This window comes from Periplaneta americana, chromosome 2 (assembly GCF_040183065.1).
Source record: "Periplaneta americana isolate PAMFEO1 chromosome 2, P.americana_PAMFEO1_priV1, whole genome shotgun sequence".
NCBI lineage: Eukaryota > Metazoa > Arthropoda > Insecta > Blattodea > Blattidae > Periplaneta > Periplaneta americana.
In genome coordinates, this window is record NC_091118.1 from 161796027 (window position 1) to 161820416 (window position 24390).

The 24390-nt window shown below is 37.4% G+C and overlaps 2 protein-coding genes across 6 annotated transcripts in view; one reads left to right on the forward strand and one right to left on the reverse strand.

Moving 5' to 3' along the window:
- LOC138694730 (osteocalcin 2-like) overlaps window positions 1-24340 on the forward strand; it is a 42268-nt gene extending 17928 nt beyond the window's left edge. The window contains exons 4-10 of one of the 2 annotated variants that reach the window (XM_069818724.1): window positions 336-449; window positions 3486-3713; window positions 10256-10417; window positions 12305-12454; window positions 14201-14371; window positions 17249-17350; window positions 23151-24340. In XM_069818724.1, the coding sequence (XP_069674825.1) occupies window positions 336-449; window positions 3486-3713; window positions 10256-10417; window positions 12305-12454; window positions 14201-14371; window positions 17249-17350; window positions 23151-23421 (1198 nt within the window). In that variant the 3' untranslated portion in view covers window positions 23422-24340. The remainder of the gene's footprint in view (window positions 1-335; window positions 450-3485; window positions 3714-10255; window positions 10418-12304; window positions 12455-14200; window positions 14372-17248; window positions 17351-23150) is intronic. The other variant, XM_069818725.1, reaches the window with a different exon arrangement.
- Window positions 1-24390, reverse strand: part of CenG1A (Centaurin gamma 1A) — a 357224-nt gene that overhangs the window by 79503 nt on the left and 253331 nt on the right. The gene's annotated exons all lie outside the window — the stretch shown is intronic.

Sequence of the window (24390 nt, forward strand, 5' to 3'; positions counted from 1 at the left end):
AAACAGATTAATGCATGATAACGAGCTCAGGGAATAAACAAACAGGACCAGAGAATGATTCTGTGCTCACGAAGTAAACAAACTACGTGGTAGCATTAAACCACTCTTGCACTGAAACGAAGCGTCCTAGTCCATGGGTTCCTTAACGAAAATTATTTAAAAGGTTATATATCCGACCCAAAAGTTTGTCGGTCTAACTTATAAACACCTGTATGTAAGTAAAAGTATATGTTCAACACAGAAAGTTTGCAGCGACTAAGTCCATTCTTTCACGACAATGATTCCTCACAGTGAATGCTAGGCAGTGTATCGTATTTCTCTTGCTTCATTTACAGAGAGAGTGGAATTCCTAGTACAGAAAACAGCGGAGAAGGAGATATTGCTACCGATACAGCGTCTAAAGAAGTGCCGAGCGTCCGCAGGAGACGTTCCAACTCGAACATCCTGAGGTGAGTGACTGACAGCATTAAATTGTTAACAACGGTTTCCCAGAAGCACAATCATTCGGATTAAAGGACAGAGATTAAGTAGCAAGAGTTGCTGTGACAAAGATACACGCATCTGTCGGAACATTCCTGCTCCACTTCCCAGCATTTTCACGCTCTCCGTGTGTGCCTGTCTAAATTTCACAGACGGAGATGGCGGCGAACTCTTTGTGATCATACGTTCCTCCAAACTCGTTAGAACAATATATACAACGCTCAGGAAAGTTTATCGACTTTCGTACATCAAATTACCCCATTATTCGGGAACAAACACATTTCAGAAGTCACGTGTAATTAAATAACAAACAATCCAACAGATGGCTAAAATTGTGAAAACATTCTTAATTATCCTATCCTTGCAAATTAAGAAGTTGATTACAACTTAAATTACTAATGAGCACAATAAACAGTGTCGTACATGTGGCATGGGTTTCTTGTAATACATTTTTTTGCACGATCGTGTTTTTGTTACATTTACAGCTATTGTTAGACTTTGAAAGCTAGAATTCCCACACAGAAACTTGTTGCTAGGAAAACCGTTCTTCATAACATAAAACTATACTGAAATAGACCCATTACAGTGCACCTATTGTTACTTAGTTGCCATTACATTATAGTTTTGCGAAGGCTTTGGAATAATATTGCTCTAAATTTTCAATGCAAAATATATTGTATTTGTAATTTTAAAAATATGATCGTGCAAAAAATTTTGTACAATACAAGTTTGTGAAGTACATTACAAAATATCGGAAATTGAAAAACGAGCAGAGCTCGTTTTTCAAACTTTTCCTGATTTTGTAAAAAGCACTTCCCAACCTTGTATCATAGTATACTATTACATAGAAAGTAAATAATTAGGAAAAGTTTTCTTTACACTGTCACTTCAGTAAATCCCCAATACTTTTATCATTTTCTGGTTCTTTGAGAGACTAATCTTAGACTAATTTTAAATTCATGTAAAGCTTTTGAAACCCTAGCATTTCTGTTTGGATAAGTTTTATTTAAGAGCTACAATTCTGCAGATAATAAACATTGTTATAGAATAAGTATCTGAGTATACCTAGGTAGTATATTGTGTTTCATTTTAAATCATATCAATACAAAACTGAAATAAGAATACACACCTAAAAGAGATATGATATGCATGATATGATATGTCTATTTGATGTCAACATTTACATCCATGTAATATGGACCACACAATTTTGTATTCGGTACCACAATTACATTCATTACAGATGTACTGTACCTTTTGTAGACGCTCTTCTAATTTAGATTCATACCTCTTACTTATAGTCCCTCATTATTGCATACTCCTCTTTTCCTTACACTCATTCATTATTTACTTTAATCTCTTACTTTTCTCCTCATCTAAAGTGATCAGTATTCCCACCTTAAAAACCTAACGACTTAATTTAGATAATTCAAAATTGACACTTTTACAACTCCTTTCTTGATTTCCAGGTCACTTAAATCAAACACAATCTTTTTCTAATAATACTTCTTACTAATCCTTACTACGTCACTATCCAATCGGATCGTTATTATGTCTATTTCTTAAGTGTATTACATTTTCTATCTCACTTATTTTCTATATGCTATGCTTCACTATCCTGCGTAGCCTCCAACACCATCCTCCTCGCCTATTTTCATTTCCTCTACCTTCTCACTTATCTTCCTACTTAACTTCTCAGATGTATTATCTATAATCTACTTACAATATCCTTAATCATCACTGGACCAGACACATTCACTTCACCCACTTCTGTCATCTTCTCTTCGCTTCTTCCCATTTCAGCCCTTGCATTCATAGAAACACTTTCACTTCTCCTCTCGGCACTGACCTTCCTTCCCACTAAGCTAATTAAATTACTTCCCAAATCACTTGAATTTTTACTCGTGTCACTAAACTTCATTGCACTTGTGGTACTTAAGCCGCTCTCTGTAAGAATATATCAACATATTCGGTCCTGGTGACCCTTCATATTTCTGTATTCTGGCCAGCAGTCCCTTATACTGTCTACAGCTTAAAACATAGACTTATCGTGACCTTAAAACCTGCTCTTACTCATGTCCCTCCACTTTCGCTTAACCCTCCTCCTAATTTATCTCCTTACCCTACTTCACTCTTATTCTCAGCTACACTTAAAAATTATTCATACTAGTTTTTTCATTCAACTTCATTTCCGTTTTCTCATAACTAAATACTTCTTTCTTGTAAATAACATAATACATTTAAACTTAATAAATACCTATATAAGAAACAGAGTTTTTCATGATTACATTAGGTTAAAATGGCGTAGTACAGTACAATATTAATATAACAATGAAAGTTGATTTGCATTATTTTTTTTTTTTTTTTTGACCGGTCAGAGGCCGTTTACCAAAGTTATCTTTGTTTTCTGTTTTCGTTTTCACTTGTTTCCTTTTTACTTATACTAATACAAACACAACACCCATGCCCAAGGCGGGACTCGAACCCACAACCCTTCGGACCAAGCGATAAAGACATGCCGTGCCCCTACCGCTTGAGCCATCCGGACCGGCGTCTAATTAAGTAGTGAAACATACCTTATTCCAAGGTCAGAGTAAGTGGAGTAATTGTACCCAAGCTGAGTATGCTTTTCTGAAGCTAACTAAGCGCTGGTTTTGTGCTATGATCGCCGCGTAAACGGCTACAGTAGTTACTTCTTTATGTCTACAATTGGTCCGGAAACTTCACAGTGTAAACAAGACAAGACCATGTAAATCAATTCTTGATAGCAGATCTCTCGTAAGTCCACCGTCCACAGTATCATAACTTCGGCAGCCACACACTTTTACTCTTTCCCCCAAACACATACTGATGCCTCAAACGAGATGGAAACCCACACGAACGACGGTCGGATTCGCGAGAAGGCTTCATTAGCGTTACAGATAATTAGGTATGTCGTTGCCAGAAAGCTTTTAGCTACAGGTGCTTCACATCCTAGCAGTTTTCTTTCTGTGTCCGTGTTCCAGACATCGGAGAGATACTGACAGTAACAGCGAAAGTTCAAGTAGTGAGAACGGAGGACATTCAAGTGTCAAAGATCAGGGAAAAAGGAGGGCAGCTCATTTCTCCGAAACAAAGACGAAAAGAAGTGAAGAATCTGAGCCAGACTGCGATTCCGATGCCACAGATTCTGATGAAGACGTAGAAGATGACGGCAGCACAGAGGAAGAGGGCGATTATCCAGCTGAAAGAAGGTATAGAGTTCAGACTGAATGAAAGGATACGTGTGGATGGCGAACAGGCACGATCTGAAATCTGTCACTCCAGATGGCGGAAAAACTTGCAAATAAATCAGTTAAATATTCTTTAAATGCAACTATGGTCCGGGTCTTCTTACTTACGGCTGGAACCTAATCATTTTCACCCTACTTACATGTTATGTTAGTGGATTATAGCCATTGTCTAGTTGTCAGATTTGATTTTCTTTTGCTAAATTTGTTACGAATTTCGGTACAGACTTTTATTTATTACAAAAACTGCCCCCCACTGAGGGTAGCCCTTACGGACTCAGTATATCCTAAAAAAATTAATATACATATGTAAACATAGATATTAAATTTTAAAAAAAGGAAACAAAGAAAGGGCATGAAAAATCACAATTATTATTAATGTGCCACCATTTGATTAATTAGGATTTGACAGGATTTTTTAAACACAGTTATCACAATGTCTTCCCTCAGGGATGTTGGCAGAGCAAACTGCCGTTGAAATTCTTCGAAAAAAAGCTGATATAGTCCCTCGAGCACCTATGAGCAAGCCGAATACCTCAACGTGAATTAAGGCATAATTGCAGCTTGAAATAGTTGACTGCTGTAGGCCCATACATAGACTTCTTCTCATGGTGGACTTTGGCTGACTGATGACATCCTACTTCAAAACGTATCGTGGGGTCCACAATGATGCTCTGTTTAGTGTCAGCATTGTAGGCGCTCTGTTTAGAGTCAGCATTGTACGCTAAAGTATCTACTCGTCTCGTTGGCCCATTTTCAGCTAGACAGGAGATTTTTTCTTCTACTGTCCAGCCCTTATTTCTTAATGCGGCAGCAATTTTGGATCTTATAAGATGATGTCTAGAGTTCCTCAAGAGCAATCCCTGTTCACAGAATCCCAAGACATTACTACAACAAGCAGTTACTTCCTAACCGTTATATTAACAGTATAGCTTGCGTTTGAAGAAGCTGGCATCGTTCATGAAATGAGAGTTACCAGCGAAAGTTATTTGAAATTTGAAAGTAATTAATAATTAATAAATAAACAGTAAACATTTTAAAATGACATTCGCTTTTCGCAATCCGTATTAATCATTTCTTGTGGCCAAACAGAAATTTTTAAGGGGGGAAACGGATGAAATTTTGATAATATTCAGTCAAAAATACCATTTTCGTTTTCTTGTGAAAAATGAATCAGCAATCGCTTACTCATAGCCTATGTTGCGCAAGTTCCAATGCTCTGCGGCGCTCAAAAGCATAAAAATTATTCAATATATAAATGGCTGCGTCCTTGAACTTCAATTCCATGCATAAGTTACTTTACAAGTTGTTTTCTCATACTTTTTTTTTTCAGCACATTTCGTCAGGTTCGAAGTGTAAAGGCTCTTACAGTTTTGATGCTAGGAACACGAAAATTTAACTGCATGTTCTATATACCGTGGTTAACAAAATAGCGCATGGGTTTTATGATAAAATTAATGCTTTTTTGAAATAAAAAAAAAGTGACACTTATAGTGGCAATGGAAAATTTCGAACCTTGATAGCCTATTGTATCACTACAAATTTCTCTAACTTTCGACTACAGGCTTAAATACTAACCAGAAAATGGGATTTAATTTTGAGAAACATTGTATTTAAACAAAGAAAAATGTAAATGAATTTACAGACGCTGGCGTCGTTGTGGTGGCTATACAGGGAGGACGAGGAGATTGGAGCACAAGAAGCATTACTATTTTATTATGCGTGGCTGACACACGCCTAACACGCACACACAGCAACTGAATGCGGTGTTAGAACATAGGAAAAGAAGACACTTAGCATTGTTCTACAGCGGAAGTCTCACGTAACCTCTTATAAAACTAATTAATCATTTTACTATCACTTAACTAATGGTAGTTTGTTTCCATAACCTCATTCTCTAATAAATGGAAGGTAGAGGAAAGAATAATAAACTGAGTTAAATAATATAAGGATGCTATGAAACGCGCTAAATTACAAGCAAGAAACAATAATTATTAAGATTAGTAAAGAAAAACCAAAGATATAAATATAGGAAAGTTGTTTAAGGAAAAAACGTATTTGCGCGTCCTACTTGTTTATGACATTTATTAAGTCTAAAGGCAGTTTGTCAAACTCCGAATGCTGTTATACTGAAAGAATTTAAGGAAAAAATGAAGGAAAAATCTCTACTAAGTCGGTTTTTCTAGCAGAGATCTCAGAGAGCTCCAACACCTAAATCTGAATGTCGCTGATCTATTCGAAAAAATGAGAGAAATAATCGTACAGGTACGAGAACTGATTTGTCTTTGTAAGGCTTCTGATACCTTTAGATGACAGACATGAGAGCCAAATTCGTGCGACATGATTCATTCCAGGACGCCTAACACCCACTGAAAGTACTCACGAGAAAATCTACGGAAATAATTTAAAAGGTAGTACATGAACACTTTCTCCCTTGCAAGGGTTCTGAGAACAGTTGGGAAACTTATGGAAGCTCCAAAACCATAAGCCGTTTGTTTACCTTTAAATATCAACATTCCACTGACATGTCTTCACGAAAAATATTATAAACCATCTAAGAGATATACAAACTCGTTCTTGCACGATTCCGAGGTTGTTCGGTAGCTTATGTACGCTCCAAGGTTCTAGAACATTTGTCTCACTCCTGATATCGTTGTACAATTGTAAAAATTACTATAAGAAATTCTTTCAAGGGTGATGTACGAAATGTTAACGTACTTACATTTTATTATTGGGTTTATACCACGTCATCCTATAAGGCACTAAGTCATAGGCATACCTCTCACAGTCTCTGTCCATATACAGCTCATGCATTTTGTCAAGACACTCGCGATGCGCAGTAGGGGAACAACGTTTCTGTGGAGCGGGTAGGAGTCGAAGGAAAGGTCGGACGTGTGTTTACCGAGTTCAAGGCAAAGGCTAACCCATTCCCCTATAATTCGTAAGTAGACTCATCCGATCTCGTGCGCATCTCTGTAGGAAAGTGGAGGAGTGACTGGACATAATGCATGAGCTGTAATAATAGCCTGGCAACACCAAATTTAGGCCTACTGATATGTGGAACACGTAATACAGTAATGAGGGAACCTTTCAAGGTTACCAGATCAAAATCTACTTTAATAATAGTAGTAAATGGACAGGTACAGTAAAGGAAAGCTTAAATACAAAAAAGGTGTCAATATTCAAATACAAAGAAAGTTTTAAAAAATAACGTATGAATTTACATGACGTTGGCGCAAAACTCAAAATCTATTTAGGTTTCATTTATTGAATAAAGCCCATAACTTGAACGATCCGCGCTATTTCAAGACATTTATAAAACGATAAAACAATGGAGCAATGGCCTACAAAGCTAAGGACTCTGAAGAAAACAGTACCTCTGCCCGCCATATATCTTCCGGAGTCTACAGTTAAAAGAAAACCGATCCTTCAGATGAGACGTCGTAATATGAGCTAAGAATGAACTAGTTTAGTGGTTTCCCTATTTCCGTGGCATAAGCCATAGAAGGTCCCTTCTCTCTTCGTCTAATACATTGTGAACGGATGCTCTCAATACCAACTCACCTTGAACGACAAAATGATACCGATGTGGTCAACCTCAAAACCATCGCAGAATCTAATTTCGTCCACTTCTGTTACAATGGCGTTATTTAAAGTGCTAGTGAAGGTCTGGCATTCGTTCTAGCGGTTGCCCACACGCAGGTTAAGATCCCGTAATAGCAAGCGGATTTAAATGGACTAAAGCCGAAGATATTTTCTAGAAATACTCTTACAATATCATAAAATCAATATGCATGGAGACAGAGAGACGGACAGTCAAATGCGCAAAGAGCGCTTTTGCACAATGCACTACATAAGGAGTTCTGACAGGAAAATTTAGAGGAAAGATATGTCACCCCATTGCAGTACTGCAGAATTTCAGAAGGTAAATTAAATACTCCCTAACAGCGATCATTGAAACTAAATTGAAGACTACAGGGGAAAAACCAGATAAGTCACGTTTTACTGTTTTTACAAGAGAGTAAGTTAAAAGTTTCAAGTCCCATTACAGTCTATTATCTTTGAGTTATCATTCTTCAAATTTCTTTGGACTAATGAAGTTGTTATTCTGTACAGTTAAACTACACAAATCTACACTACCTGAGCTATTGCATAACATCTAAAACAGAAAATCGATTATTTTGCACTTATCACATTTTTCTTCTCTGCTCTTCAATTTTTTTGTGAAATCGTTGAGAGCATCCTCTATAAGTTCTCTGTGACTCAAGTGATGTTCTTTTTTTCCACTCTAATAAAAAAGCAAATCCAAACATTTGCGTATGTATTCGCCACGGTGGCTCAGTGCTAATGCACTGGACTTAAAAACCAGGGGCCCGGTCGATCAATCCAGAATTTAGGGCTATAACTTGTGTTGGGCAACCCATGGTCCAAACAATATAGAAGTTTTCATCGGGTACTCCGATTTCCCTGTGACATCTCAACAATTCTCCATCATCATCATCATCATCATCATCATCATCATTATCAATTATGAGTGTAATAAACACCCACAGCTTGTAGTGCACTCTTGAGTGTCTCTGACGAAGTAAGTAGTCTACGCTTCTCGGTACTAGTGAAATCTATGAAATACGCTCATAGAGTCGGGGCGAATAACTATAAGTCAAGTGTAAAAAAATAAATTGTTTTATTTAACGACGCTCGCAACTGTCGAGGTTATATCAGCGTCGCAGGTGTGCCGAAATTTTGTCTCGCAGGAGTTCTTTTACATGCCAGTAAATCTACTGACATGAACCTGTCGCATTTAAGCACACTTAAATGCCAACGACCTGGACCGGGATCGAACCCGCAACCTTGAGCACAGAAAGCCAGCGCTATACCGACTACGCTATGAGACCGACAAGTCAAGTGTAATGCAATACATATACATATATATATGTATATATATATATATATATATATATATATATATATATATATATCCTCTGAGTCCTGAGACATTTGTTGTTTTATTTTAAAAGTTCAATGTAATTCTACACGTCAAAAAAAAAAAAAGTCACTGACAAGAGAAAAAAATGTTGAAAAAATTCTGCAGGTCACAAATGCAGTTATACTATACTCCGGGTCTTTCCACATACATCTTACATCATAATTATAGATGAAGTATGGAATAGTATACTCTATTACTATTACTACGGGTTAGATTCTCAGTGCCGGAAAGTCCTTCCCCTCCCCCCATTAATAAGTATCCACGTGAATGATAACTTAAAGTTATTGATTGCACAAAAGTCAATAGAAGACGGCGAGGTCCTCATATAAGAATATATATATATATATATATATATATATATATATATATATATATATATATATATATATCAGTGTTAGCAGCGATTAAAAACTGTTGTTGAAATGATGATAAAGTCATTAAAATATGCACACCTGACTGTAGTATGGCTTAAAATGTCTCAAATGCTAGTAGGCCATTGACGATACAAAGGAGGAGAGTTTGGCCGGCGCTGTAGATCGGGTCTCGACATAACTCCGATAGTAAGAGCACTCAGCTGAGGTTCCTGGGTTCGATTCCCAGTCGCGGAACGAATTTTTTTTCCATTAATAAGTAATGCATAGTGTACTATGTCCCGCGCCGTGGCGTGGCGGTTTAAGGCATCCTGCCTAGGACTCGCGTTACGGAATGCGCGCTGGTTCGAGTCCTCATGGGAGAAGAAATTTTCTCATGAAATTTCGGCCAGTGTATGGGACCGGTGCCCACCCAGCATCGTGATGCACTTGGGGAGCTACGATAGGTAGCGAAATCCGGTTGCGAATGCCAGCTACATATAACGGCTGGGGGGATCATCGTGCTAACCACACGATACCTCCATTCTGGTTGGATGATCGTCCACCTCTGCTTCGGCATGTGGGCGTGAGGCCAGCAGCCGACTGGTCGGTCTAGGCCCTTCACGGGCTGTAGCGCCACGGATTATTATTATTATAGTGTACTATACTCTCAGGACTCAGGAGAATATATATGTTCCATAGGGATTGATGCTTTGTATTAATCAGATTAAAACGCTGCTAGCCACCGGCTTAGCTCAGGCGGTAGCGCGTTTGCGTACTGATCTGAGGCGTAGGTTCGAATCTCCTCTTGGCCTGATTACTTGACATAGATTTTTTCCTAGGTTTCCCTTAACTGTAAGGCGTCTATCAAGTAATTATATGGCGAATCCTCGTAACTCATCTCGTCAAATATCGGTACCATTTCATTATCATCAATACCAACGAAAATAAACAACCTCGTAGTTGCTATATCGTCGTTGAATAACCAATTAAATATGGCCTATTGTTTGTCAAGTAACTCTTGGACTACCTATACGCTGACGTCTTCAGTGTCCTATATATCTCATCCTAGTCTTTTCTATGGACACTGGGCAATCCCTGACGTGAAGGAAGTTAGTTTCCAAACTTAAGCCTTACACAGCAGTTACATGTCAGCTTGTGTGTTTCAGGAGAAGGAGAGATAGTGACAGTTCTAGTGACAGTTCAGACAGCGAAGAACCTGGGATCAAAGTTGTGAGAAAAAGGCAGGCACCTGACAATTCTGAGTCCCAGTCCGTGGAAGATGAGGATGGAGGACTTACAAACGAAGCTGCGATTGTTTCACCTGTAAGGTAAGTGTGGCTTGCGTCAAGTCACTTACTCGTACCTCTTGCATCCATATTTAGATCTTTTTCTTAAATACGTGAATCTCAAAACATAAGTAAAAGGCATGTGAAACGTAAAGCTTATCATTGGAAATGATGGAAGCGAAGTCCACACATAGACAGGAAATTACACTAAATTTGTGTCAGTACAGCTTTAGATCAATGTAGAGCATTGAGTCTATGGTAAACGGATGTAAAGGGACCGAGGGAATGTTTTTTTGATCTCTTTCTACTATTCCTGGAATACTAGAATTTATGCATTATAGAAAACAACCATGAATACAGGGTTCACATCATTCGCAAGATATTTATTTGGCTAGCGTCAAAAATGTTATAATAAACTGTAACAATAAGAATGGTGTTTAGTATCTACCATTGTTAATTTTCCAGCTGTTTACTATCCTCTTATTTTCTTACTTACTTACGGCTTTTAAGGAACTGCAGGTTCATTGCCACTCTCACATAAGTCCGCCATCGATTCTTATCCTGAGCAAGATCAATCCAGTCTCTACAATCATATCGCACCTCTCTCAAATCCATTTTCATATTACCTTCCCATCTACGTCTCGGCCTCCTCAAAGGTCTTTTTCCATCAGGTCCACAGTGTGAAAAAACGCAAACCTAGCTGGACAAAATAAATTCTCTACGTTGTAACGAATTGTTATGAAACTTTGCACAGACGCTGTAGGTAGCACATATTTTTTGTGTACAAACTCTGATTACGTTTATGTAAGAGGAACTATCCCTTTATATGATATAATGAGGCATAATCTGTTAGATAGGAGAGAAGTTATTAATTTTGTCTATCACACAATGTAATGTAACATCATATTTTTCCTGTTTCAGTCACCAATAGTTTAGGTTTCAGGAGTATTTTTGCGACTTATGGAAAATCGTTTAATATGGACTATGCCAGTTTTGCATCTAATAGCCTCTTATCTGCTATTGTTAATTTTCCAGTTTAAGGGCTGCGTGAAAATAAAAATCGTAATAGTAGTAGTAGTAATAATAATAATAATAAGAATAATAATAACAATAATAATAATAATGTCAATTACAACGCATGAAAATATTACTAGCCACCAACGTAGCTCAAACGGTAGCACGAACCCCTACTGATTCGAGGTTATGCACGGGCAGAGTTCGAATACCGCTTGTACTGATTCTCTGCTTGGGTTTTATCTGAAAGTTGTCTCCAACTGTAAGGCGAATGTCAGGTAATCTTATGGCTAATCCTCTGTCTTGTCCCGCGCCGTAGCGTCATTGTCTAAGACATCATGCCCAGGACTCGCGTTATGAAATGAGCACAGGTACCTACTACGATAGTCTTTATGGGAAATGAATTTTCTCGTGAATTTTGGCCAGTGTATGGGATCAGGGTCCACCAAGTGTCATGATGAATTTGGGAAGTTGTTATCGGTGTCGAAATCCGGATTAGAAATTCGGTTATAACGGCTGGTGATATCGTTTCTGACTACACGTTTCCATCATACTGATTGGATGACTCTTCACCTCTGCTGAGGCATGTGGACGTAAGGCCAGCAGCCGGCTGGTGGGGTCATGGGCTAACGCGCCAAGGTTAAAAAATCCTCGAACTTATTTCACTAAATAACTTTTCGCTATCTGCACATTCATCAACGACAAACAACCTCGTATTTGATACAGCGTCGTTAAATAACCAATTAAAATCTCTGCTTGTCAAATAACTCTTGGACTATTCTAGACGTCTTCCATGTCCTATACGTCTCAACCTAGACTTTTCTATGGACACTGGGTAATCCCTGACGTGAAGGGCGTTACAGTTTCAAAACTTAAGCCTTACACAGCAGTTGCATGTCAGCTTGTGTGTTTCAGGAGAAGGAGAAGTAGTGACAGTTCAGACAGCGAAGAACCCGCGATCAAAGTTGTGAGAAAAAGGCAGGCACCTGATGATTCTAATTCCCAGTCGGTGGAAGATGAGGATGGAGGACTTACAAACGAAGCTGCGATTGTTTTACCTATAAGGTAAGCGTGGCTTGCTTAATCTCACTTATTATACTATTGCACCCATTATTACGTATTTTGTTCTTCTTCAACTTGTATATCCGTCCTGGTTTTACTTCGAAATACAAAGTCGAGGTGGTATACGCATACATTTAATTGTCAACACTACTTATTAATTTTACGCTTCCCATTTCATATCACTTCACTTTACAAAAATATGGCCCAAAATTACGTACAATATTCACTGATACCAAATGGAGATGTTGAACTTCTCTGTGCAGCGTTCATGACCATTAGACCTAATCTCTGTAGGTCTAATATTCTAGCGTCCACCGCTGTGGAATAACGGTTAGCATTCCTGACTGTGAAACGAGCGGGTCCAGGTTCAAATCCTGATTGGGAAAAATTACCTGGTTGAGTTTTTTTTCGGGGTTTTCCCTCAACCCATTAACAGCAAATGTTGAGTAACTTTCGGCGCTAGACTCTGGAGTCATTTCTTTGGCATTATCACCTTCATATCATTCAGACGCTAGATAACCATGGATGTTGACAAAGCGTTGTAAAATAAACCACTAAAAAATTCTAGGGCGAAACCTGATTTCTCTGGTGAGTTCGTATGTGTAAGTAAATATGGTGACCACTATGTAGGACTATATTTATGGTTCATCTATATTAGTAGGGCTTCAAATACACCTGACAAAGTTTCCTCAACCAATTTGCCCCTCCCGACAGGAGATAGTATGCACAATAGTCAGTATAATCAGTTTGACCCTCTTCATGATGTAATAGTACATTATGCAACGAGCCTATAATGGTAGTAATTAAGACGCGAGTATGTTTACGAGACGAGCGCAAGCGAGTTTCATAATTTTCATACGAGCATCTTAATTACCATTATAGTCAAGTTTCATACGATTTTTTATGCTCGATCATATCGATTTTTCCCGGCAATTGGTGAAATGAATTTGCGGGAATGTGCTTTGTGAAAGGCTGGAAGATTACGGTGAATTGATGTTAATTTGTGTGTTTTTTTTTCGACTGAGTTTAATATTGTCTAATCTCGCGCTAGTTGTCTTTCGATTGCATATTCGAGAATAATCGATATTGCGCTTTCATATTGCTACAACGGTATTTTCTGATTGGTGGAACACCTGAACTTTAATGAATAGGTGTACTTTAATGAGGTCCATTAAAGGGCTGCTACCAGGTGTATAATTACTACATTTCGGCATGGTCGATCATAAAATTATATTATGTAATTGATCTTGATTTTTTGTAATTTTCTACTATATCTATGTAATTTCTAAGGTATCTTCTTTTGTGTTGTTTTGTAATCTATCATATCAGCCGTTGAGAGAAGAAATGGTGTAAGTCAAAAATGGATAATGAGGATTAAAGTGAACATTCTGTAAAACTCAGCGCAAAGTAGCAATTAATATTCAGTTTATTTAAACTTTTACTAGTCAGTGGATAGCACGAAGGACATATCAATTACTATTTTGCGCTGTATATTTTACAGAATTTTTACTTTAAATCTCATTACCCAATTTTTGCTTAGACCACTTCTGCTCTGAACGGCTCATATATTTCATGTATATTATTGAAACCTGATTGAGTGGAAGAGAAGGCCTTATAGCCTTAACTCTGCCAGGCAAAATAAAACTACTACTATTAAAAATTAACTCACTATTCTATTTCTAAGGAAAATTATCAGTAACTTCACATATTCCAGTTTCTAAAATTCAATATCCGTTTATATTATTCCAGACGTCGAAGATTTGCTGACAAAGACAGTGATGATATGTTAAGCAGAGAGGGGCAATCTAGTGTCAAACTTGTGAAAAAAAGACAAGCTCAGGACGACTCCCAATCACAGGCCGACGAAGATGAAGACGGCGGACTGACAAACGAAGCTGCAATTGTTTCACCAGTAAGAAGGTAGGGAGGGAACTCATACCTCTATGATGTTCGCTTCTTAAAAAATTACAACTTTAAAAGAAAACACAAAACATTTCGAAGTTCTTTGTATTCCGAAATTTAGTACACCTTTGTTTCAAGTTTCTGTGTCTGAATTGGGATGGGAAAACAAAGAAAGCAGGAATAAACGATCCACACCGGGATTCTAATTTCGAATACGAGAGGGAGCATTAACCATGACGTTACAAATTGCAGCAACAGAGATACCCTTCCAGTCTTTGAATTAAAAGTGTATCCCATTGTGTGAAACCTAGCAGCTGTGAATTTGCAGACGCCTGTATAAATCAGGTCTTTTCAAACAGATAAAAATTTCTATTCTTAATCAGGAAGAGATCCTTCGCCAAGGCTCCAGTATTAGCATTTCCGGCTATAAATTCTGCGGATCAGAGTTCGGTTACCGGCAGCAAAGTGGAGATTTATCTTTCTTCAATAGGGACGTGATGTATTCCCCTATCCCGAGTCTATTCTGTGTTATTTTAGACTAAGACCTTACACTACAATAATCACATGACCAATAATCAGAAAAGTCTTAAGAAATAATTTCATTGTAATTACCAAGAGCTTGTAATGGTGAAGCTAGTATTAAGAAATTATAATCACCACAGGTTACAATGGTGAAAAAGTCTTAAGAAAGAATTATAATTACCAGATGTTCTAATACATTGTGAAAAACATCTCAAGAAAGAATTGTAATTACCAGAGATTCCAGTGGTGGAAAAAATCTTACGGAAGAAATATAACGTACAAGATTTGAATGGCGTAAAACGTCTCAACAGAAAACTATAATTACCATGGATTCCAATGGTGAAAAAGTCTTAATAAATAATTATAATTACCAGATGTTCTAATAAATTGTGAAAAACATCTCAAGAAAGAATTGTAATTACCAGAGGTTCCAATAGTGAAAAAAATTTACGAAAGAAATATAATTTCCAAGACTTGAATGGCGTAAAACGTCTTAACAGATAACTATAATTACCATGTGTTCCAATGGTAAAAAGTCTTAAGGAAGAATTATAATTACCAAGGTTCCAAAGCAATAGTGAAAAAGTCTTAAGAAGGAATTACACTCAGAAGTTCAGGGATGATAATGGTGGAAACGTCTTTAAAAACAATTCTAATTACCAGGAGTTCCAATGGTGAAAAGTCTGTAGAAAAAATAATTATAATTACTAGGAGTTCCAATAGCGCAAAAGTCTTAAAAATAACTGCAATAACCAGAGATTCCAATGGTGAAAAACGTCTTAAGAACGAATTATACTCCGAAATATAGGGATACAAATGGTGGAAACGTCTTAAGGGTAATATTCTAATCACCAGGAGCTCCAATGGCGAAAAGTCTTTAGAAAAAAATATTATAATTATCAGAGATTCCAATAGCGTAAAAAGTTTTAAAAAGAACCAAAATTACCGAGGACTCCAGTGGTGAAAAACGTCTTAAGTATAATAATTACCAAGAGTTCCAATGGTGAAAAACGTATTAAGAAAGAAGTATACTGTAATTTCCAGGGGTTCCAATGGTTAAAAACGTCTTAAGAAGGAATTATACTAAGAAGAGCAGGGATGACAATGGTGGAAACGTCTTAAGAAGCAATTCTAATTACCAGCAGTTCCAACGGTGAAAAAAATTGTTAGAAAGAATAATTATAATTACCAGAGGTTCCAATGGCGTAAAAGTCTTGAAAATAAGTATAATTATCAGAGGTTTTAATGGTCAAAATGTCCTAAGAAACAATTAGAATTTCCCCAGGAAACTTAAGGAAAAACTATAATGATGAAAAATGCGTAAGAAAGCAGTGTCATTATTAGGACAATGGTAATAGTAAAGAAGTCTTAAGAAATAAAAATACTTGTTATAAGTATAAAAGAGACTCCAGTTATGAAAAAATTCTTTAAGAAAGCAGTATCCAGCAGAGGTATCTAGATTTAGTTCCACGTGAATCAGAGAGCACTTGATGTGTGGAGAAGAAAGATATCGCATTTACTATGTTGCTGTTGTTTAGTCATTTACCATGAAGGGTTCAATATTGTTGTCCAACGTGTCATAAACCGAATAACAAATATTAAACGTAGTTTTGATCTCTGTATAGAATTTAGATGAAGCCAATAAAAATATCTTTGTAATTTATTTATTTCAAATTATGTTACATCTTCATGTCGGTCATGAAATAACTGGAGGTCTTTACATATTACAGATTAAATATTGTAATATGAATATTTACATAATCTACTGTACAGTCATTGAGAATAATGCTGACCATATTGCATTGCACAGTTAAAGCACACCTTTTTCAATCGTACTGAGACAGAGCGTGGATTTCAATCGGGCACAGTGCCGTGTTGACTCCATGTCGCGGTAGTCCTGTCACGTGCGTAAAAGGGCATAGGCCATAACTCGATAAAGTAAAACATATATAAAAGTAAAGTGTATATATAAAAGTAAGAAGTAATGTTCTACAGTTGAACATATTTTGTTACATTACTTATAGCATTGAGATGGAAAAAGCTGTATAGCTCTACCGTCCTGCTTCCTGTCCCTCAATGGAGTGTACTGTACACGGTCACATTTAAATTTACAGAACATTTCGTTGCATAGCAACAAAAAAAAAACTCGTTAAAGATATCTTAGTAGTAGGCCAGAAAGTTACACGAATTATAATTTGCATGCGAGAGCACCGCATATATCGACCGCATTTTTAAATGACAAGCTGGCTACTCTTGCATGCAAATGTTAAAAGTCAAACAGTTAACCGATTATAAAATGCAGAAATATTACGAATTTTGTGCTTCCATATAGATTTATAACAGAATAACAAAGAAATTCTAACTTTTTTGCAGGCGCCGTGATGATGATGACGATGACACGGATGATGGTGACAGTGCAGAAGATGAAACTGAAGACGAGGACGATGTTGCTGACATATTGAAGCTGAGGAGGAGGTCAGTTAACAAGAAGAGACGAATAGTTTTCATAGGGTGTGGGTGAATGCATGGTAACAACACTGAATTTTTGTACATACGGAGAGTTCTGAAAATGTCGTCCAAAACTAGCACTATATACGTAGGGGAGAGAACAGATACATAACTGATCAATAGGAACTAACACTCCATGTTTATTCGTTATGGAGATGTTATGGTTAGTATCTGCCAGTAGAACGGGAGGAACACTGTTACTATCCAAATTTCACGAGAGGATCCCTGCGAGGGCAGTACGGTCCTTGCGGGGTAAGAGGAGAGAGTAAACCAGTAACTCGGCGTTCTTGAAGGAGCAGGTGGATGGGAGTGGTGTCATTGGTCGGCTGGGACAAACAAGGCTCAGTCATTGGCCGGCCGGTTCCCTGTCGGGGATAGGTTATAAGAGTGGGGGAATAACTCGCATTCCTTGCTCGGATCTTCTCGTGAAACGCGGACTGTAATAATGAAAGCTATTTACTTAGGCCTATCTACTGCGGCGTACGGAATATCTTTCATCTTAGAGTCTCGCAAAGGTGTTGGGATGAACGTGTCTCTCACCCAGGACTAGATGCATATCGCATTCTTCTACACTGTACCCCACGACGTCGTTGGTTTTCAGTTACCTTTCATTCAAATTCAATACATATGTTCCATTAATTGTTTTATACTTAAAACACCTGGTGTTTTCTTCTGCTCTGCCGGTCCTTACAATCTACTAAGCAAGTCATCAGGTGCCTGCTGGGTACAGGCCTACGTACCTTATAAATAATCACTTCTAATATCACGAAACGATTCCAGAAAGCGTAGGGGACTGGGTTCGAGGAATTTGAAACGATACTTTAACCGAAGTTCGAATAAGACTATAGCCCGATTCTCACGGTGCTTGTTTCTGTGATGGATTCCAAGCTGTGAGCGCTGATGGCTGCTCTGCGAGCTTGCTTACTGGAAATAGGATTTCGAGATTAGGTTTCTTACTATTTTTCGTGTTGGCTTGCAGGCTGGAACCAAAAATGATGATATAGTATCACCGCTGAAACCATGTCGCCATGTTCGTTGTTTTTCAACTAAATCTGTTTTTTTTTTCTGTATTCCCTAGTTTCTAAGAAACAGCAATTAAATATCGCACTTTAGCCGTTTTACACTTCTGGTCCAATTACCTTATTACATTTACTATTGTTAATTTTTTCACTCACGGTTTAGTTTCTTTTTGATCATGAGTGCTGGCAACAGATGAAACAGCAGATGATTTTCCAATTTTAACTACGAAAAGAGCCAGCTGCGTGTGAAAAGCAACCAGCATATTAACAAACACGGGAACCATCAGAGCACCAAGCTTGCTGGCCAGCAAAGAAACAAGCAACGAAACAAACACCGTGGGAACTGGGCTTGAGTTAACCCGCAGTAATACATATCCCATTTCATTTTTCGATAAATCTGCAAGTTACAGGGTTAAGTTCCTACTTTTATTTACATTTTTCGACACCTTTGCCCCGTCTTGCAGTTATTGGGCTCCTCTGCGGTCGCTGAGTGGTCAGATCTTTCGGCCTGCCACGCACGCGGTCCGAGTTCAACATAATTTCGTTCGACCTCCATTCCGTTATTATTCAATAGTATCCAGCTTGCGACTCACGGAGGGGGGCTGCTTTAGGGACAAGTGGGGTAAGATATCCGAAATATAGGTACGCAGTGAACCTTAGTGTAGTCAGCCGGGTGGGTTCGGAATACTCGAGGGTAAGCGTAATAGATCTACTAGGTAGTAACACCAGGCTGTACTGATCCTTTCTTAAATACAATACAATACAATGTAAAATACAATTACTTCTTGGACGGCATTTTCTGAACACTGGATATACAGAATGATCAGATAGATATCTACAGAATGATACACTCACTGCGCAGTTTCAAGGTTGAATTCGATATAGATATTGATTTTTTTTAAAGGATAAAGCGACTGTGAGCAGGTTCCCTATGCGTAGTTCAATTCCGCTTCCATCATTACGTAACCCCTTTATTATAGCAAAGTAATTTTGTATTTGCGCGACAGCTGGTAGTTTCTAAAATGAAGAACTGCAAGTGAGTGCGTCAGACTGTATTGACGTTGTATATATTAGAAATGCATGTTTTATTGAAATTAAGGTTTTGGGAAAGATAAACTAATGTATATACTGTAGTTATTTCATTAAATATTTTACTAAATACTATGTTTGTTATAATACTGAATAAATGGTGGTTGGTTCATTACATCAGTTCATATTTCGTAACTATAACCAAGTTTGTAGTTCTCGGCGGTCCAGTGGTTACAATTCTCGTCATTGCTATCAGAAATCTGAGAGTTTACGCTCGGTTGAAAGCGATAATGTACCTTAACACGATTTTATTCGCTAGGTTCCGTGCCATAATCTAGATACGTGCGAGATATAAAGAAATGTTATTCAATTCTTTTGTTTAACGGACTGTGTTCTACCACCTGTATACCTTCCGCAGTATATATGGTCTAAACATTGAATATACCAAATATTTTACTTACATCGTCAGTTTCATCATACATTGTGACTGGAAAAAATCGTAACCTACTAATTAAAGTTTGGAGTTTCACAAAAGGATGGTAATAGCGTCATGTAGAAAAAATTACTAACAAAGGTGACACATAATGCCATTTTAGACTTTAGATTTTAGGATATTCCATCGTGTCCTGAAACTTAACATTTACTGTTTCGTAACGTCTCGCTACTACACACAATTCTATCATCAGGGCAGGTAAATATGACCAGTAGGTTCGTCTACTCTGCTGAGCTCATCTGGTATATATCTGTTTCCTTCAGGCACATGAACATCTATAATTCTTGGCTATTGGTTATATAAGAAAAACAATTCGTGAAGTGAAATGGAATACCCGAATAATAAAAACGTATACGTTACAATATAAATGCATCTGAAAGAGAACTACAAATCATTCATTCGGAATTAATAAAACTAATTAATTATATTATTATTGGCACGGAGAAGAAATATCCAAATATTGAGTCTCATAAATTAGTTTATGACCTCCGTAATGTTACCCATGACGCAATCGGTAGCCACAACCGCCGTGCAAAGCTAATATGGAGTATAATGGCTAAGATACAGTGAATGAAAGGAATTAAAGTTTAAAGGAGTGAAGTTCCAGAACATGGGGGATACCCAAAAGTCTATTTCTGATGAGAAATGACACATACTTTCTTATTATAATTTTTACGAAAGAATTGAGATATCTTATTATAGTACGAATGATATTACATTGTTGATTTATATCAGTGGTCGTCAGCACTCACTGAAATGGGTAAAGGGTAAGCGGAGCCGTCCCGTGTTCCCCGTCGTGCACCAGGAAGAGGTAGAGATCATACTCGCTAGCAGGTGCGAGTGCACCATAGTGCAGTGTGTTCTCCGCGGGTTAGAGACGCTAGCCCCAGGGTGCTCTGTGCTGATGACCGCTGATTTATATTATTCAAAAGACATGCCCATATGAAATCATTCAATATGCACGCGAATCAAAAGATGAACTTTCGTTCTCTGCATTACACACAGAAGACATTCTCTCTAATCCAGAAATTAAGACATTTGACTTCATTTATGAATTGTGAAATTTAAGTAGACATAGCTATGCAATTAATAAAATTATTCACACATTTACATAAACATCTATAGGCCCTCTCTAATATTGCAATTAATTGTAATATTTCTCTGTTTCCGTACATGGACATTTAAATATTATATTAATGTTAAAATGTATTAGATTTTCCTTTGGTTTGCTCAAGCGTAACTAATGTATTTTTTACGAGGAATGTCAATCCTATAACAAAGAAGTGCTCTTCACTAAAAATATTGGTTATTTGGCTCGGCCAGAGGCTATTAGCACTTCGTTAAAATTTGCAACGAGCAATATGAAAATTTCTGTACACAATAGATATTTCTAAAACATAGCGGCGTAGGGACATACTGGTTGAGTCTAACGCAATAAACAATTTTAAAAGTCACTAATATTGATTTCGAGTTCATCGCTATTCTGTATTTTTACTTCAAATAAAAACTATGAATGTTCATTATAATATTTCATACACAATACTCATGGATAAATTGACTGGTACATACTGAAAATGAACAAAATCAGTACAATAGTTTGGAAGAAATCGCTGAACTCAGAAAGGCAACAAGCCAAAACCTAGCCGCATTGATAGCTCAGTTGGCTTAAGCCTTGGACCCGAGTTCAAATCTCGACGATGGTGGAGTTTTATTTGTGGTGAAGGATATAAGGATAGGCCTATTCCTCGAAGTTCCCCCGTTTCTTCTCGTCATTCCACTAACATTATTCATAAGTTCCCTTTCATCATAATCATCTCCGTCTCGGAAATTAGGTCATCTACTGTGTTTGTGCGACGTCGAATCCGCCATTCGCCACAATAGCTGTCCCTCACAGTTTTTTTTTTTTTTCAAAGATTGGCAGATGACAGTCCTGGTGGATTCTAGATAATTCATAAATTTATCTAAGAAGCACCCAACTTCCCCTTCCCCCCCCCCCAAGTTTCTTGCTTGGCCGATGGAATATGACGACTCCTATAGATATGTGAGCTACGACAGACCGTTACCAGAGGTATGGTATACAGATATTGAAGGCTGGAGGAGATTGCGTAGTTTGACGGATTGTGGGGCAGGTTTAACCGGATAACACAGTCGGCACGCAACTCATTCCATCACGAGGAGTGCACAAAAAGCCTCTTTGGGTTTAAGTGTTTAGGATACTGAAAAAGTTATTTCCGCGAACATCTCAAAATAAATTTTTGTATTAATCACAAATAATGTATTTTCCATAATAAAAAATAGGTCTACAATAAAAATTAAGAAACGAAAACATCTATTTAGCCTAATCAAAGATAGAAAGCCCATTGGAAATACAATATTACAGCGTTTCTCAAACTATGGTCCGCGGACCACCTGTGGTCCTCGAGGTCTGCCCTTGTAGTCCTTCAAAAGAGACAGAAGAAAAAATAAAATTCAAACGAATTGCGTATCACAGTATAGCTGAAAATCTCAGAGTTTGTAAATGACACATAGCAATCGCCTTTCACTTTTTCTCCCAGTACTGACAATTTTATGAAATTTATTTACTCTACCCGTCTATTGACTTCCCACTCTACTCTCAGCAACAAAAGAGAGATTTAAAGCACTATGAACGTGGTGTTTCTCGCTATCTTTTCCGTGGACATCTGGCGTCGCGCCTGTAACCCAGCTAGGGAGTACCCGAATTCATAACAGAACCAAAGTACCGAACCTTTTCATGTATTTATGACTTTCTTAATAATTTGGCGACACCCAGTCTGCACATTGAAATAGTCACGTACTGTACGTCGCACACAAAAATGCAAAATTGCATCTTTACTTTTTGAAAATCGGGCATGTTTCTGCATAATTTTTTTATTTGTTTTTACAGATGATGATATAAGAAATTTTCTTCTATTAACATTAACTTAATTAGTTAATATTAATATAAAACTAATCGAATTAAATAAATTTTAATTAATTATTTCTACATTAAAATGTAAGTATACTGGTATTAAAATATGCTACATAAATGATAAATTTGCTTTCGAAGGGAACAAGAGCAAGGTGGTCCGCGGAACTGTTCTGATTTAAAAAAGTGGTCCCCACTTCAGAAAAGTTTGAGAAACGCTGCAATATTAGATGCAATTTAAGTGAGAGTAAATATCCTTGCAAAAATGTATCTGAAGTCACATTTTCTTTTATGTTGAAGGAGGGAGGACCAACCAACAACCACTATGGCGACACTGAACGGAGTGCCGGTGGTTGTAGTGGTGCCGTCAGATGTTCCGGTGAAGGAGATTCCCCAGGCGATCAAACAAGACCTCCAAACACTGAAGCAGCGAATCGACCACTTCGAGGAGAAGGTGACTGCTGGCGAACCCACGATACCCTCTGTGGGGGTTGTGGCGGGAGAGAACACACCAAAAGACAAGGACACTGTCATCCATACCCTCTCATCCGCACAGTACATCGTGCATTGAACATGAGCACGTGATCAGCAGATAGGCAACACAGTATCGACGATGGAGTCAAAGTAACTCAACGTTAATTGCATCCAACAACAATGTAAAATGTAAAATTAGTTCAAAAATACAAATTTGAAATAGATTGCTACATGTTACGTTTTCAATGCACTATTGCCTCTAACGATCATAAATTGCGTATTTACGAAACCATACTGGATATGGCAAACACATGAACTTTCATCAAATTCTAGTAAAAGTGGAATACAAACTTTTGGGTGACTATGAAAATCAAGTGGATGCATCTGAACCACGCGTAGGATTAGTAAGAAGGCAGAACGGAAAGGAAGTAAATTATAGAGGGAGATGTTAAGGAAGAATTTCGGGTCAAGAATTTGGAGGAGAACGGTGAAGAAGAGGTGAACTCGAGTAATACTGTAGCACTGGTAAAGGACGACGTCTTCAGAAGAACGCATATTGTTAATGGAATTTCACTCAAATGTGATCTCTGCTCGGAAAATGGAGAAGAGACAAGGAAGAATACCAAGTAATGTTACTGGCTAAAACGCCTTCGAAAGGCTGTAATATTTAAACGGAAATACGTTAAAATATAAAGTTTACTTTATTGTGTTGTATTGTAATGTAATTCGAAACAACACAATTTTTTTAAATATCTTCTATCAAAATTTGTATTTTTAATCACATATTGTAATGTTGATAATGAGTATGAATCAAAACAGTAAAAAGGAACCACTGACTGAATACAAGTAAAAGTCTAGAAGCTGCTATTCCCTGTTTGTATGGTGTTGGTATTATACCATTTGCTTAGAATGGTTCTGATAATCTATTCTGTGATTTAGTTATAAGAACTGATAAAATGTTTGTTAATTCGTAGAGTTTAAACAAATATATTTATAATAAAAGATGTATATATGTATATCCAGCCTAGTTATTATATTAAAAAGGTTGAAAAGGGACTAATTCCTA